The 15,749-nt window shown below is 36.6% G+C and overlaps 3 protein-coding genes across 7 annotated transcripts in view; all 3 read right to left on the bottom strand.

Moving 5' to 3' along the window:
* Positions 1–461, bottom strand: part of LOC114160096 (brain-specific angiogenesis inhibitor 1-associated protein 2-like) — a 54,274-nt gene extending 53,813 nt beyond the window's left edge. For 4 of the 5 annotated variants that reach the window (XM_028042524.1, XM_028042521.1, XM_028042522.1 and 1 more), the window contains exon 1: positions 228–460. In XM_028042524.1, the coding sequence (XP_027898325.1) occupies positions 228–299 (72 nt within the window). In that variant the 5' untranslated portion in view covers positions 300–460. Of the gene's footprint in view, positions 1–227 lie in introns of all 5 variants that reach the window. The other variant, XM_028042520.1, reaches the window with a different exon arrangement.
* A 650-nt stretch (positions 462–1,111) lies between these two features.
* LOC114160097 (charged multivesicular body protein 6-like) lies at positions 1,112–5,604 on the bottom strand. The gene is made up of 8 exons (XM_028042526.1): positions 5,377–5,604; positions 5,105–5,214; positions 4,892–4,979; positions 4,000–4,086; positions 3,514–3,579; positions 3,273–3,353; positions 1,698–1,773; positions 1,112–1,618 (listed from the first exon to the last, which is right to left on the bottom strand). The coding sequence occupies exons 1-8, from the start codon at positions 5,440–5,442 to the stop codon at positions 1,569–1,571; spliced, it is 624 nt and encodes a 207-aa protein (XP_027898327.1). The 5' UTR covers positions 5,443–5,604; the 3' UTR covers positions 1,112–1,568.
* A 1,695-nt stretch (positions 5,605–7,299) lies between these two features.
* Positions 7,300–15,749, bottom strand: part of LOC114160483 (protein tweety homolog 2-like) — a 32,539-nt gene continuing 24,089 nt past the window's right edge. The window contains exons 7-14 of the mRNA XM_028043082.1: positions 15,175–15,244; positions 15,040–15,095; positions 13,512–13,604; positions 13,339–13,431; positions 9,759–9,901; positions 9,443–9,631; positions 9,286–9,364; positions 7,300–8,047 (exon numbers count right to left, since the gene is read on the bottom strand). Of these exons, the coding sequence (XP_027898883.1) occupies positions 7,967–8,047; positions 9,286–9,364; positions 9,443–9,631; positions 9,759–9,901; positions 13,339–13,431; positions 13,512–13,604; positions 15,040–15,095; positions 15,175–15,244 (804 nt within the window). The 3' untranslated portion in view covers positions 7,300–7,966. The remainder of the gene's footprint in view (positions 8,048–9,285; positions 9,365–9,442; positions 9,632–9,758; positions 9,902–13,338; positions 13,432–13,511; positions 13,605–15,039; positions 15,096–15,174; positions 15,245–15,749) is intronic.

Raw genomic sequence — 15,749 nt, 5'->3', positions numbered from 1 at the left:
GAAAGGTGTCGCCCTAATTAACCTGGGAAACATGGCTGGACGTTACGAAAATGACTTTTTCTAGACTGTGAATTTGAAATATTGCAACCAACTCAGCTTTTGCGCTTTTTTGGTAGATGTTAACAAGAAAATTACCAGTGCACTTCTACGCCTTCTACGTATTTTTAATAGTCAAACAAATAAGCACAATGTATATCTCCAAACTTTGTTCATTAGTTCAGCCTTACCTTATAAACATTTTCCGTCAAGCGATGAACCTCGTCAGTGCGAGACATGGTGAAATCTTCAACCAGGACCATAAACGGTTTTTATCGCAAAAGCGTTTATCCGAGTAAAAAAAAAAAAAAAAAAAAACAAGAAAAAACGAGTGAATGAACAGGTAGAAAAAGCAGGTTTGAGCTCACAGCGAGCGACAGAAACGCAACCGCAGGAATGAGGTTGCGCTCCCGAAACCTACAAACTAAACACACCTTCCTTCTCCGCTGCTTGACAGCCCGATGTTGCATTCACGGACCAGAACCCGTGTGCCGTGTTTTTCACAATCTCGAAGATATTGGGTGGTATTCACATGCTGTGCGAAGTTATCCTTAACATGACATAAATGTAGCACATAGAAAGAGTCATAGCAAAACCCAAGGAAATAGCCACGTAACGGCTAATAATTTAAATTTCATTGCAAGTACACCGAATGCAAAATTCCTACAGTCGTGAATGTAGCATTATCTTGTCAAATTGTAGATTTGGTGACCGCCTCCCACACTTATGACCAAGTGGAGCCTGATTAATACACATAAATAATTTATTTTGATTCAATACATTTGATTTGTACTATGAAGTAATGGATTTATGTAATTGGCAAAAAGTTTTCCTTTGGGCCATATGTCTGATTTATGTTCACTGGGTAATTTGGGATAATGTGTTTTAGGTCTCGGTATATGTGTAATTTATCCACCGTTAGTCGACTTCTCCGGTTCCAATATAATATTTCATGTACAAACGCTGCAAGTCATAGAGGCTTTACGAAACACCACTGGGATCTATTTGTTCTGAACTTGACATGAATTGATGCCCACTTTCCCAAATCTAGGGCTGTACATACCATATTCCTCTCCCAAGTAACTCCCACTTTCAGGAAGCTTTTTATTTTTTGACAATAAACACGTTCACTGCACTAATGACATTGTAATGGGGACGTAGTATATTGTCAAAGTGTATTACCACAGAAAAGGAAGCAAATAATGCCCTCTTCTGGATAAATGCATGCTCTACAACTTGATAGAAAAAGTCTGTTATTTTTTTGACAGCTTAGTTTATTATCTAAAACGGTTTTACCTTTTATTATTATTTCATGGTCATTTTAAAACATCTAAAATCCTATTTTTTCTACATGCCTTAATAGCACAATGACTATGAAACAACTCCAAATTAAACAGACAGAAATGCAATATTTCACTTTATGCTCCTGTAAACTGTGTGAAAAGTCTATGTTGGATACAAATCCTCCCCTTCTTACAAAACTAAAGGGGCTTTATTTGCAGATCAGTGCTGGGAATCAACCAGAAATTGTCTTAGGCTGCCAGCATCTCTCTGTCCTCTTGCTTCCTTGCTTCTTTCCTCTCTAAAAAGAAAAAAAAAAATAAGAACAAAATTATGTTTGGAAAAATTTTTGATGAGCAGAATAAAAAGATAACATCTACCTGTTTCAACTTTAGCAACTTCTGGTATCTCTGGTACAAGATCAGTAGGAACCTCTGGCAGTGCTACATCTTCTCCCTGAATAAAAAGAAGAAAAACAAAACAAAGCAAAATAAAACCTTCTGGAGGTTTAAAGGAATGTTTCGTTCACAAGCTAAAAAAAAAAAAAAAAAAGGTATTTACAGACTTCATGAACACCCACTTGTGCGCACCTTTATTCTACTTATTGATAGCTTGAGGCTGAAATAAAAAAACTGCTTCATTAAAAATGCTATCATAAGAACCAACCCTCAAGAATCTTGAACCCATTAGTACACAAAATAAACTGGTGTGGTATTCCTCAAGTAAAGCCAAAAAGGTCCATATTATGCTCATCCATCCAAAACATCTTCTTCCACAAAACCTGTTTTATTATTTCCATGGTTCACTGCAGAATGTAGCTGAGCTTGAAAGGTGTACATTTAAGCAATTTTTTTCCCCTCCTTTTTGCAGAAGCTGATGTAAAACTATTTCAACTGGAGACAGTGAGATTGTAAATCATACATAAAAGGGTTTTGGGGATTTTTTTTTTCAAGCCAAATAATTCCTGAAGTTTGACTCATCTTTCAAAAGATAAACTCTCATCTCAGATTGTATCTCCTAATATCTTGTTTTAATCCAGACATTTATAACCAAATCTGGTATAAGAAAAATGATGGAAAATTTGCTCTGGACAGTAGATGTTTTTAACGTACTAGATGTAAGCAAATCCAAAGTGCAAGACATGTTAAGCAACAATTTAGGTTTCAGTCAGCATTAATAACTGCTACTGCTTAAATAGCCATTATTAAAAATGAAAAATTATGTGTTCAGTGTTGCTTTTCTTTCCTAGATGAAGCCTCTGATGCAGCTGTTTGAAACTGAATTTAACTGGATTTATAATTGAAGTTAGGCAGTACATGAACTTGTGTGTGTATTTCAAAGCAAAAAATACACAATAAAATAAAATACAATTTTTGTCAGACATTTTACTCTAACAAAGATGTATGTTGGATTTAAGTTTGTTTTTTAATAACACTGATAAGGTATTTCTAGGTGACCAAACATGAGGGAAATGTGCTGCACTTCTCCGGTAAGATGAACTCTACCCTTAATACAGTTATTTTCAGTTCCCTGAAATCTTTTGAGTTTTATTTCTATAATAAGAATCAATGCAGTTATTGAACCAGTGTCAACACTCAATTATGAAACATAGTAATGTTTCACAGTCTGACAGAGTGTATCATTAAAAACAATTATAACACAATACAGACTTTAATCCCTATAAATCTGCATAATTCATGAGCACAATTGTTTCGGTTACAACTTGTAATTAGATTCTTACAAGGCTGTGACTTGTTGAAAAGCCCTCGGAAACCTATTAAAAATCTGAAATTAAATATGTAAATTAATATGAATCAGCTCTTCTCCATAAGACGCAAGCAACAGCTCAGGAGTGACGTTATGGATAGATTTAGTTGGAGCAGCGCAGGGAGATGTGTGGTTGATAAGACACTTTTAGAATAAATATAAAGTTAAACATCCATCTTGGAACCCACCTGAGTGATAGCTTCTAATTCTGCTAAAACTGCTTCTTCATCCTCGTGTGTCATGGCTCCAGCCAGCATTTCATCTATGTGCTGCAAATGCAAAACGTAGACTTGTTGACGCATATCCGCACTTAATCACAGACTATCTGCACTATTTGAAGTAAAAAAAAAAATAGGTAATTTAAAAGCAGTAAACAAATAAAAATATACAGGAAGTGGAATCAATTGCATATAGGTTACTCAGAAATACCTTTTGATACTCAATTGATTCTTGGGTCTCATCTAGGATTTTTTCCACATCTTCTATTGACATGATCTGTGGAAAAAAAAAAACAACAACAAAAAAACACATTGAATTTAGTTTTAAATTTCAGACTAAAATGTTAGTTTTTTTTCACATTCTGTCATACTTATGAATCCCCTAAGCAAGGTCTAAGTATCTAAGCATGTGCAACATTCAGAGTGATGTCACTGAGGCTTTTCTTTAATCCTTTAATCTTAAAGCCATGTGCATCAGCTATGTTGTTGTACCACGATCCAAAAGCTTTCTGCGCTGCTCAGACCTTTTTTTTTTTTGCAGGGATCACATTATAGAAAGCATTCCTATCAGATGTAACTCTGACACAGTTACAGTGTACACTGATGTACAGAAAGCATAAGGGTGCATGAATGCAACAAATGTGCAAAGGTACATTTCTAAACAGTACAGAAGGGAAAAAAACAACTAAATATGTACCTCGTGCATATTTTTCAGGCATTCATTGCCAATTTTAAGCCCCTCGACGACTTTCACCTCGATTTGCATGAACTCAATGTCTTGAACCTGTTGACAAATAATATATTTTTAAAAATGTAGTTGCAGAATAAATGATAAGCACACCAACAAAACAAAACGGTCAATTCAAAACTGGTGAATTGGGTTGTTTGGTCACATTTAAGTCAACTGTTAAGATTTAACAATTAACTTAACACTGCACATAGAGGGGACAGAATCTGATCATTTTGAGCATGATTTCACATTCTAATAAGTCGTTAACAGAAGAAAACGTAGCTATTTTTCAATATCACTGGCATGTTTAAAACAAAGTCTGAAGAAGAACTAAATTTAGGCTGCTAATTTAGAGTGTGAAACTTAAAATACCTAAAAGCTAAATACTACAGCAAAGTTGGTCTATTTTGAAGAATTTGATTATCTGTCACAGATCATGCTGGATTCTGAAATTCACTCAAGGAAGTACAGACAGAAAATGAAGTCTACACCTAGTAATGCTGACTGCATCAAATACACTACTTGTGTAAAAGTTAAATAAAATGCAAAACACAGTGTAAACTGTGGCCTTGATAATGATTTTGTCTTTGTTTTAAAGTGAGGATAAAATCCTGTTTGACTGTCGATAGAGTGGGATATCTGTGTAGCTTTTGGTTAGACTGAATTATTATTTTATTGTAGAAATTTTGTTTTCATGCAAAACTAAAGAAAAGTACTTTAGGAACAGGCTAACTCAAGAATCAGCAGATCGGATTTCTACAGTTGATTCATATTTCTCATGGATGCATCAGGGGACTTCACCTCAGCTTAATCAGACCGATGTTTATATATTTTTAAACAAGAAAGAAATTAAACTCACCATAAGTTCTAGGTTTGAAATCTGACTCTCGGTTTTCTCTAGTAGCTGATCCTGGTAGCGTTTCTTCTTAAGCAGGAGCAGTGCTTTTCTGCAACACGTTAAGACACAAAATGTTCAGCTATAAACAGCAGAAATAGAGGGAACACAGCAAGTGATGCCACTGGTTGGGATCTGCTACAAACTGCTGTCATTTGCATCTCGAAGTCTGCTTACTCTTTCTTGCCATCTTTTAACAGCTGCTTAGCCAGACGTCTCTCCTTCTCCAGCTGCAAGGTGATTCTTTTTTGATACTGCTTCAGTTTATCTCTCTGCTGCTTCAGTTGCTGCAAAATGTAAAATACAAGTAAGCACAAACTCAGAAAGATATGTCGTGGATATAATGCAGCAAGCGGTATTCCATTTAATAAAGCACGGATAATTTTGTTTAATTTTGTCCGACGAGAGTAGCCTTGTGCTCATCTTAAGAAGCTCCCTGCTCAGCTTACCAAAATGGCTTTGTCTTGCTCCGTTACACGAGAGGATCGGCTCTTTCTCCCAAAGACGTTTCCCATTATTTAGCCACATCCTCCCTTATCGACACACAAAATGCGACTTGTTGTAGAGCATTTTGTTATAGTAATAAGCAGCCTCAAATGGCTAGCAGCCTAGCTGCTTACGCCATGTCCGCACGATTTTTGTCTCGTTTCCTACGGCAGGCGAGGAGGGACTAGGCGTCCGAGGTATGACTTCGCTTCGGGATTGAAGTTTAAAATCTTTAGGTATCACTTAATCTTATGCAAAGATAATTTCTTACATGGAATATAACAGCAGCCATATGATGGCATCAGTTTTCATAAAGCTAAGAACAACTACAGTGTTATATTTCAAACTGCAGCACCCCCTACTGATTGATGGTTAGCACCCTGGAGAGCTCCTTCTTTAATTTTTATTTATTTATTTATTTATTAACTTACTAAGTTTTCTTAATGACTCTACAGCAAGTTGTGGAGAAAATGACTAGTAGTTATCCTGTCGAGAGAATAAGTTTGTGATTTTAGGTTTGTGACAAAATGTGAAAAGGTTCATATGAAAATACATATTTTGCAAACAAATGCACTAGTTTTTTTTTTGTTTGTTTGTTTTACTGCCATTAAGAGTAATCATCTTTGCACAAAAAAATTACCCATCAGTGGTATCCTGATTCCAGTACGGTATCGTGTTCAAAACGATGCCATCATCAAGGTATAATTACAAAGTGCTTTAAAGTGTTCAGAGCTGCAAATCTGTATTCAACCGTGGTATAAATTCTGGAACTTCTGATTTTACCACATTTTTCTGTTGTTTCTGGCTATCTTTTGTCTAAAAAAAGAACATGATTACAGGAAAAATCCTTTTCATTACCGTGACTAGTCGCTGAGAAAAGCTTCACTGTTTCTAAGTCTACATTATTGAAATAGAAAATTAGCACTATTTGCTGTTGATTCAGCAAATAGTGTATTAAATATTGATTAACTGATAATCAGGAGGTGTAAGCACCTCCATGTAACCAGGGGTTTGAGTTTTAGTAGGCTCCTGAATCTATGTCTTTAGGACCAATGAAGAGATGGTTGATCACGGTGAACAAAGCAATGTTTGGAGAAAACAAAACATACCAGATCAGTACAAACACATCTTATTAACTTTTAAAAATATTCATGAGGGTTACATGTGGACTTGCTTTGTAGACGTTGGACCTGGATAACTGTTTGATGGATCCTGAAAGAGGTGAGCAGAAACAAATGATCTCGAACCTTAATGATCTAGTGGTGCAAAGAAGAGTAAGCTAATCCCTCCAAAAAAAAGTGAGGAACTAAAGTGATAAATGACTACACTACACTGTTGCTGCTGAAGACGGTTCTTCTTTTATAAGGGCAAGAATGTTTTTTGAAGAGTTTTTTTTTTTATAAATTATTGAGAAGTGTATAAATAATTTAATGTATCCTTTTCTCTTAAGCTGTAAATACAAATATAGTTTTGTATGAAAAGCAGATACCATTTTCACAATGATTTGTAATCACTCATCTTATTCCCTTTTACAAGCAAAACTTTTTGGCGGACTGAAAATAATCTAAATCTTCAAGGTGTATGAATAGTTTTGTCTTCAGCATATATTCAATGCATCATGTCACACTGAATTCTTTTAAAACTAACATTCCTACAACTGTAGGCTAATCTAATCAGACTTAAAATCTGCTTTTTTTCTGTAGCTTGAAACATTAGTCAGCATTAAAACAACATAAAACAACAAACACTAAAATTTACAGAAATATATTTTAAAAAATGTTTTACTTTTAGTAAATTACATTTATACAAGCCACAAAAACCATTTATTTGTAGTGATGCAATTATTTTTTCTCACTTGTGACAAAATTGAAAAAGATCAAAATAACTAAAGTCTTAAATGTCAATTTTATTTCACACATGCATCTACATCCTCATATGTTGCATAAAACACCTGTGGTATGTCAGTTAGACTTATTGATAAAAGGCATATTTGGCTCTTCTAAGCAAAATTACAAGCTGTGATAAAGTTTTCATTACATATGCAAGTAATATTTAGAAAAGGTGATGCTATGTTTCATGTTGCACCATAGGTCACAGAAATGTCAAAAGATTGTCCCACTATTGTCAAACACATTTGGTGTTGATCAAAGATCTTAATGGAACCAATTCTTCTTCTCATTCACCATCAAAGTACCGAGTCATGATTGTCAAAGGTTTTCACATGACACTTAAAAAAAAAAAAAAAAACATGGCTGCATTATTGCAGTTCAAATTTAATTTGACTGACAGAAATGTCTCGATTTCAGTTTAAGGATTTCCATAAAAGAAACAGATGTCTTTGAGGCCATCTCTTTTCAAAACTGCATTCAGGCATCTTCAAACACTGCACTGACGTCTTACTGAAGTAACTGTCTCATATGGCCTGCTTTCATGCTTGAGATCGGACAAGAGTCTTTTGTTCCCGTAAATAGGATTATGTCATGAAGACAGCTTTCTCAGCAGGAACTCTGTTGCTCTGACTGATGGACGGAGAAGGATTCAGCAGGCAGCAGCTTACACCTGGAAGTCAGTCCTTAAGTGTCTGATTTGGGCATCAGTCATGGACAGGTATGTGGTCCTCATACTGGGCGAATACTGCAAGTAAGAGACACATATGAAATTAGCTTTAAAATGCTGTTGATGCCGCTTGGTTATCACAGGTGTATAAATTATGTAATGTAGAGTCAATTTGGGAAATTATTTTCAGTTCTTCCTTGTTTTTCAGTCTTAAACTCGCATAATGTGGAGATAGAAAAACAAAATGTTGTAAAAAGCAGGTAAAAAAGAACACATAGAGCATAAGCAAAAGGTAGAGTTACACTCACATGCAACAGTCGGACAGTGCTAGAAGGTCAGAGTTGGGGTAACTGAGTATCGCTGGGTCAAAGTTACAATATCTAAGGAGTCTAAGGTGTGTGTTAAAAATATGGAATGAAGATGAATGAAAATGAAGAGAATGAACATCAATAGAAACTTACAGTTATCAAAGTCTGAGTTGAGGAGTAAAAAAGAAAATTGTTTTTCACAGAGCTGTTAGACATGCCACTGACAAACTGCTTGCATGAAAAATAAAAAAAGCAAAATGCAGAAAAGCTGATACAGTAAAACCAAAGAGAAAAAGAAATTCCAAACCACAACTACAAACGTAGGCAAACTCAAGTTTTTATTTAGCATGTGTTTTATTAAAGCTTCCAACTTCTCTGTTATGAGCAGACAGAAAGCAGAGATATCTCTAACTGATAAAAATGTGCCTCGCATAGCAACATTTTAGACACTGATTCGGAATCTTGCTTGCCTTCACCCACACAAAAGGTGTTTTTAGTCTTTGGTGTGCTGCGAAAGCTGCTCAAGCCACAGAAGCAAGAAATCTTAGCAGGAAGAAAACATCACAGAGCCGAGATGCGGACTGTGGATTTATCTGTCTTCCATCTTTTATCTATTATTTATCACTAAACTCTGGAAACAAAACACACACTATGCTACAATTAAGTGGGCTTTACTAAACCAAAGCAAAACATATGGTGCTTAACCAGCTCACACATGAGCAAATGTTTAGTATTAACTAGAGAATGAATTAGCATCTTGTAATAAAAAATAAAAACATATTAATAGCAAACAAGAAGAAATATCCACAGATGAGATGCACTTCTACATATGGCCATCAGATGTCACTCTTCAGTCACTTAAATTGGAACAGAAGTTCCTTGAGTATATTCCGACTCTGTGAGGTTGTGTGCATTGTACTGGCATTATAACATTCTACATAACTTTCTGCATGCTGTTGCATATCATTATCAGACTACAGTCACTAAAGCCTCATAAGGCCAACGAACCGAAGGAGGCGGAGATCCTCCCCCTATGACTGGAACGTTTTCATATCGAGGGGTTCCTCCGAACAGCATGGACTGATTCCTGTTAAGCAAAGAGACGAAAAATCTAAGAGACTAAATATGCAGATTCAAAAACACAGTAATCCGCTGCTGAGCTTACATATATTCTGGAGGTTGTATGGTAGAATTAGACTGAGACTGAGGAGGTGGATGAAGGCTGGCCTGGCTGCCAAGGCTGCTGATGTAGCTACAGAAACTGTGCGTGTTGGACCTTCTGGGGTTAAACGACAGCCGGCGCGCCTGTGGGTTGAACGGGTCTTCCTCATCGATGTCGTTGTACTCCTTCTCCCTGGATGCGAGTTAAAGAACCATACAACGAGACAGAAGTACAGACAGACAAAACAGAGGGTGAACATTTTGCAAAAGTACACACTGGCCAGTACGCAATGAGGTAGGGGGGTTCACTCAGTGCTGACCTGCTGCCCATTAATGTCCACAGTCGGAAAATTACACACAGCATGGCAGAGAGTGCGCAGGCAGCCAGAAGAGAAAACAAAGAAAGATAGAGGAGCCCCTCCACACCATCATAGCACACACCCATGAGGGCATCCAGGTAGTCCTGAAAGAGTCAATTTTTAGTCTTCAGAAGAAAAAAACACAACATTGTATCTTTCAATGTTCTAAAAGCTATTTTTACTTGTATTAATAAATTGTATAGCTTTTCATCAGGCAAGCAAACCTTCAGTGCACATTTTACCCTCACAGATACCAGTCTGAGCAAGGAAGACTGTCTTTGCATGCTTTTCCTTAACACAACTGGCCCTTGATTTGATATGAATCCTGTTGCGTTCTTACTTTTTTATTTGTAAAGCAGCTTAAACGCATTTGCAACTAGTGAAGTTCCTGAACAATGTTGAAACAAGGCTTTTGAATGCAGAAGGCTGTGTGTTGTTTTGTTGATGGACAATAAGCAATTCCAGTCTTCCACTGCAGAGACAGTTGTCGAGATATGAATCTCAAGACTAATTCTGATGATATGCATGTTAAGGATGCGTTGCTGCTTAGATGTGCTTGTTAAATCTGCCAAGCAAGTTCTGAGAAAAATAAAATCTTGCTTTAATGTCTGGCATATGCTGTTAGGGCTGCAGAATTCGCAAACCTTTTTTTAGATATAGTTTGTCACTAATGGAACAACATTTTAGGATATAAACTGTTTTTTTTTTATTATGCTACTTTGCTGTCAATGTACATTTAATTAAGATAAAACCAACCAGACTGAAATCATGCTTCTGACTGCACATTCCTGCAACTAAATATATGATTAGTTGTTACAAAACAACTAATCATATATTTTGAGCACAACCATTTTACATGTAAATACTGAATAATTTCAGGAAACTTTGCCAAAAATAAAACACATGACCCTGGTTTTGGAAAGTCACTGGGGAAGTATAAAAGACAGATCTCCCACAGATTTTTAAAGATTATTTTGAGCCAAGTTGTGATGAAAACCTTCCTCTGTCCTCAATAGTCCATTAAGATGATTCTCCAGTCAAAACAATGTCTTGCAGAACCGCTGAATCAGCCGAAATGATCACCAGGCAAACAGACCGATAATGAGCACAGTTCTATCTGTTAGTCACACACCATGCATGCACCTGCAGTACAGTTATATCATCGCTATCATTCCAGTCAACACCAGTGTGAAAAAGTAACAAAAAAATAAAAAATAAAAATCACTTGGCAGTCAGAAGGAGAGATACTGTTTGGGTAAGCTAAAGTGGTATGATTACAGAATGCATGCTGCGGCGTATGAATGGACTTCCAGTTCATGCAACCATGCAAGGGGGATACATTTTCTCATTTTGTGAGTGCTGAATATGCAAAAAAAAAAAAAAAGGATTCAAATGGAGAAATTCAAGCAGAATGATAAATGGATTGTGTCGTGAAAACTGGAATAGAGTGGTGAGATCTTTCCAGGTATACGCAGAAAACAGATCATAAAGGCCTGAGAGACATAAGGGATCTTGCATTTTGATTTACTGATGATTAAAATATATATATATTCTTGCATTTTGATTACTGATTGATTATAAGAAATGCATTTTTGTATTTTGATTTATTAATGATTATGAAATGAGGATTTTTGTACTTTGATTTACTGATGATTATACAAAGAGTTGATGTAATGAAAAGCAGATTGAGAAATGAATGACCTGATGAATAAATGGTGAATAGAATCAAACTTAGATGATTATTATAAGAAGTTATGTTTGAATTAAAACAGAGAAATGATTAATGACTTATGATGATCATACAGTATATAGAATTGTAACTGAAGTGATAATGCACTTCAGTGTGAAGCAAAGTAACATGCTGTACCCAGACTGTGTTATAATTTGAGAAGAAGTCAGGGTGAGAGCTGAGCGAGGAGACAGGGGAGTTTCAAGGAAGTACGTCCAGATGGTCAGTGGACAAATAGCAAAAAAGGAAGTAAGCAGGGCGTTGACTGCTATGGGAAAGGTTTGGTGTGCTTTCCACAGAGCCATCGGACGTTCGAGAAGTCAGGGCTCCCATTTGTCGTTACCGTGAGTTAAAATTTTCACGAAAGTAAAATGTTCGTTTTTGTGGCACATCTGTATCTTATTTTGAAAGGATATGTAAATGTTATCATAGCGACCAGAGTCAGAGAGCGTTAGGACAGTGGTCGAGACGAGATGAGAGGAGTGAAGCTTGTGAGTTTTAGGTCTGGTTCATACGGCACGATTTAAGGATTGTCAGACGATTTTCCAAACCTCTGTGACCACACACGACAGGAGCCGATAAAAGTACAACAGGTTCGATTGGTTCGTTTGTCCAGCCACATGGAAGGACCAACACACCACACACAAACTGATTCTACTCACGAACATCCCAATTCCAGAAGAAAATTCAGTAAAACCCCCAACATACCATATGTGAATTTAGAATACTCAAACACGGATGACTATGTAGAATCAGTAGCGATAGTTTGTGGACTCATTTTAAGCGATAAAAAACGTAACAAAAAGAAAAGGCGTTTGATAAAAGCCGGCAGGAGCAGCTGCTCTATTTGCTGCACTATGATTTGGAGGTGAGTTATGTTTTTTCGTAGTTAACATTTTTAATTGAATAAACATATAATATAATACATGTCACATTGAATGTGACAGGTAGCCAATCAGAAAGCGCAGTGACGTAAGAATGGATGGGAAACCCAAACAGTTGACATGGCGCAACTGAGAGTCCGGTGGACATCGGAGGAAATGTGGAAAGGTTTATTACTATATGTAGAGATCATTTTTATATACAGTACAGACCAAAAGTTTGGACACACCTTTTAATTCAATGAGTTTCCTTTATTTTCATGACTATTGACATTGTAGATTCACAATGAATCTACAATGAATCATCAAAACTATGAATAACACATGTGGAAATATGCACTAAACAAAAAAGTGTAAAACAACTGAAAATACCCCTTATATTCTAGTTTCTTCAAAGTAGCAACCTTTTGCTGTGATTACTGCTTTGCACACACTCTGCATTTTCTTGATGAGCTTCAAGAGGTAGTCACCTGGAATGGTTTTCACTTCATAGGTGTGCTCTGTCAGGTTAATAAGTGGGATTTCTTGCCTTATGAATAGTCATGAAAATAAAGAAAACCCATTGAATTAGAAGGTGTGTCCAAACTTTTGGTCTGTACTGTATATAAAAATGATCTCTACATATAGTAATAAACCTTTCTACATTTCCTCCGATGTCCACCGGACTCTCAGTTGCACCATGTCAACTGTTTGGGATTCCCCTCCATTCTTACGTCACTGCGCTTTCTGATTGGCTACCTGTCACATTCAACAGGCTGCGTTCTCGCTCCCAGTCAGGGAAAACCCCACAGGATGCAATAACCGGGCCAAGACAATGTTCGTGGCCCGGTTCTGAAATCGGGCGCATTCAACACACCACCATGTTACACACCACACACTGCAGAACGTTGTAAGATTGTTGTAAAGGGAAAATAAAAGACTCTGACCTTACCTTATGTATCCCGCGGCAGTCAAGCAAGGCTGTTAACTGGTGAACATTGAACTCTGTGGAGTTTAACAGCCTCTGGATCCCTAAAAGGTCTCTCTGTAAAAAGAAAAAGGTGCACAAGGGGAGACAATGATATGCAACCTTCCACAGCTGGCTGTTGGGGCCACCGCTTATACCTGAGCTGTGGGGAAAATGGGCTTGGAGAACTGCAGCAGGCCCTGGATCTGGATTTGCATTGTGGTCAGAGAGCGCTGGCAGATTGTAAGTGACTGTAAAAAAAAAAAAAAAAAAAAGCACAATCAGTCCTTATACCACATAGGCAAATATCAAGAACAAACAAAGAGGATCTTATTAAGTAGAGCAGTGTTTATGCAGATTTAGCGTGTAAACAAATTTGGTGCTAACAAAGGCTTAAAGAAGACCTTAAATAGATAGGCCTACATTATCCTACCACATCAATTATCTTTCCCACTATCATCTCCCCTTTTCCGCACTAATAATCTTAAACATAAACAAAACAGCAATATTTATATCAACTGGGCCATCAGATTAGGGATTATCTCTTCAGACAAAGCAGGCATCACTTTGCTGCAGAAATGGGTGCCATGATGACAGCTAAACATCCAGGATTTTTAAATAATTATAGGTCACGGGTTTATCCTCTCAGAGAGACGTATAGTATGTCTCATGAATGTAGAGCCACTTGAGACCACACCATCTGTCATTGAAAATTTTCTAAAATAGTTATTATAATCCTCCCTCATGTTAGCCTTGGACACGTAAAAATGGGTTAGTGTTTATTTGACAAGGCTTTATGACTCAGTCTGGTTTGCCTTGAAAATGATCAGCTTCTGAATAGCAGTTCAGTTACAAACCTGCAATATTGAACCAGCTTTAATCTGAATGCTCAGAAGCTGTGGCATTTCTGCTGTTATTATTTGGAAGGAGGATGTTAGTGGATCGGCATTTCAAACACAGACAGTTACCTTTTTTAGGGACATGAAAGGAATACAAATGTTTCATTAAAAAGTCATTTAAGAGAAAGTGATAAGCAAATGCACTTCAAACACTCAATAACCGCTGCATTAACACATTAGAACACCATAAAAATGTTATTTCAAAAATGTATTTCATATTATGAAAATAGGTTAAAAATGTTATTTCATTAGATTTTGTTTGTGAAACAAAATTGATTATATAGAGAATTGTTTAAACAGAGATATATTGAAGGGTTGAAGGCTATTTATTTTTACGATTATAACTTGTACTGATATACCTAAAATTTAGTCTTTTGAGAAATGAAAATATTACAAAAGACAAATTAAATAAAGGGTTTTTAAGACAAAAATGTCAGCTAACTGAAAATCCCTGTATTGTGCAATGTATGCACTCCATCCTCGATTACTTTTGGGCTTAACTGTAAACCCAAACAGATAAAAGCACCAGAAGTGTGGGTCATACACAGGAAAATAAACACACAAATTCTATTGAAACTTGAAAACTAAAATAAGTAATGCACCAATAATCAATCTTCTGTGACCCGTGCTTCTTTTTCCTTTTTTTTCACAAGTAGGGGTTTGCAATGAATTAGCTACATCTAACAAGAAAACGCACACCTTTTAAAACCGTAATCTATTTACTAGTGTGTGATTTATTGCGAATGACTACCCGGATAAGAAGACAGCCATGACATTTGGTCAATACCTGCTGGAAGGGGTTTTGCAGATTCGGACTGCAGAACAAATAATAGTGTGCAACATCTGCAAGGTGAGACAGGAAGGTTAGTATCATGCCTTAATGTTCAGAGACAAGAGCTGGTGTCTGTGCAAGATAAATCACCTGCAGTGAGGAAATCCTTGGTTTGGTTAACAATGAATTTATTTGGAGACACACAGAAGTCGCTTGTGCCCTGGGAGAAAACAATAGCACATTACCGCCATGCAAGACTGAAGTAAATGCATTACAAATTGCATAACATGCAAACCCAAATTTATGTGTAGCAACAGAATAAAACTTCATTCAGATGGGGAAGTTACAGATAATGTCTCTGCAAGAGAAATATCTTGGTTTTCAGGATTTTCTCCCCTTTAAAGTGGTTTGTCATAGTGCATCAGTTTGCAGTACACTATTTTAACCCAGATCTCTCAACATATATAGAGGCATACATTTCTAGAAATGATAAAAACCGTCAGTGTGCCAGAATAGGCTCTAGGAATTGCTGACCCTACAGAAAAGAGCCACACCTTGCTAATCATGAAAGAAAAGTTCTTAAGTTTTCCAACTGTCTCTGATTCATCAATGCAGAATCACTAATGTGCACACACAGACCAACGGCATTTTTCTCTTTATTCACTTGAGACAGGATGGTTTCCTATATGGTATCTAGAACCCCCTCCACCACACCCATATTTTAA

This window comes from Xiphophorus couchianus, chromosome 16 (assembly GCF_001444195.1).
Source record: "Xiphophorus couchianus chromosome 16, X_couchianus-1.0, whole genome shotgun sequence".
In the NCBI taxonomy this organism is placed as follows: Eukaryota; Metazoa; Chordata; class Actinopteri; order Cyprinodontiformes; family Poeciliidae; genus Xiphophorus; species Xiphophorus couchianus.
This window is presented reverse-complemented; position numbering and strand designations above follow the sequence as displayed.

Coding starts and splice junctions, on each gene's coding strand:
- LOC114160097 (XM_028042526.1), bottom strand. CDS start 5,442: ATGGGAAACGTCTTTGGGAGAAAGAGCCGATCCTCTCGTGTAACGGAG. Junction 4,980..5,104: donor TTAAAAGATGGCAAGAAAGA/GTAAGCAGACTT, acceptor AACGTGTTGCAG/AAAAGCACTGCTCCTGCTTA. Junction 4,087..4,891: donor TTTCAAACCTAGAACTTATG/GTGAGTTTAATT, acceptor ATTTGTCAACAG/GTTCAAGACATTGAGTTCAT.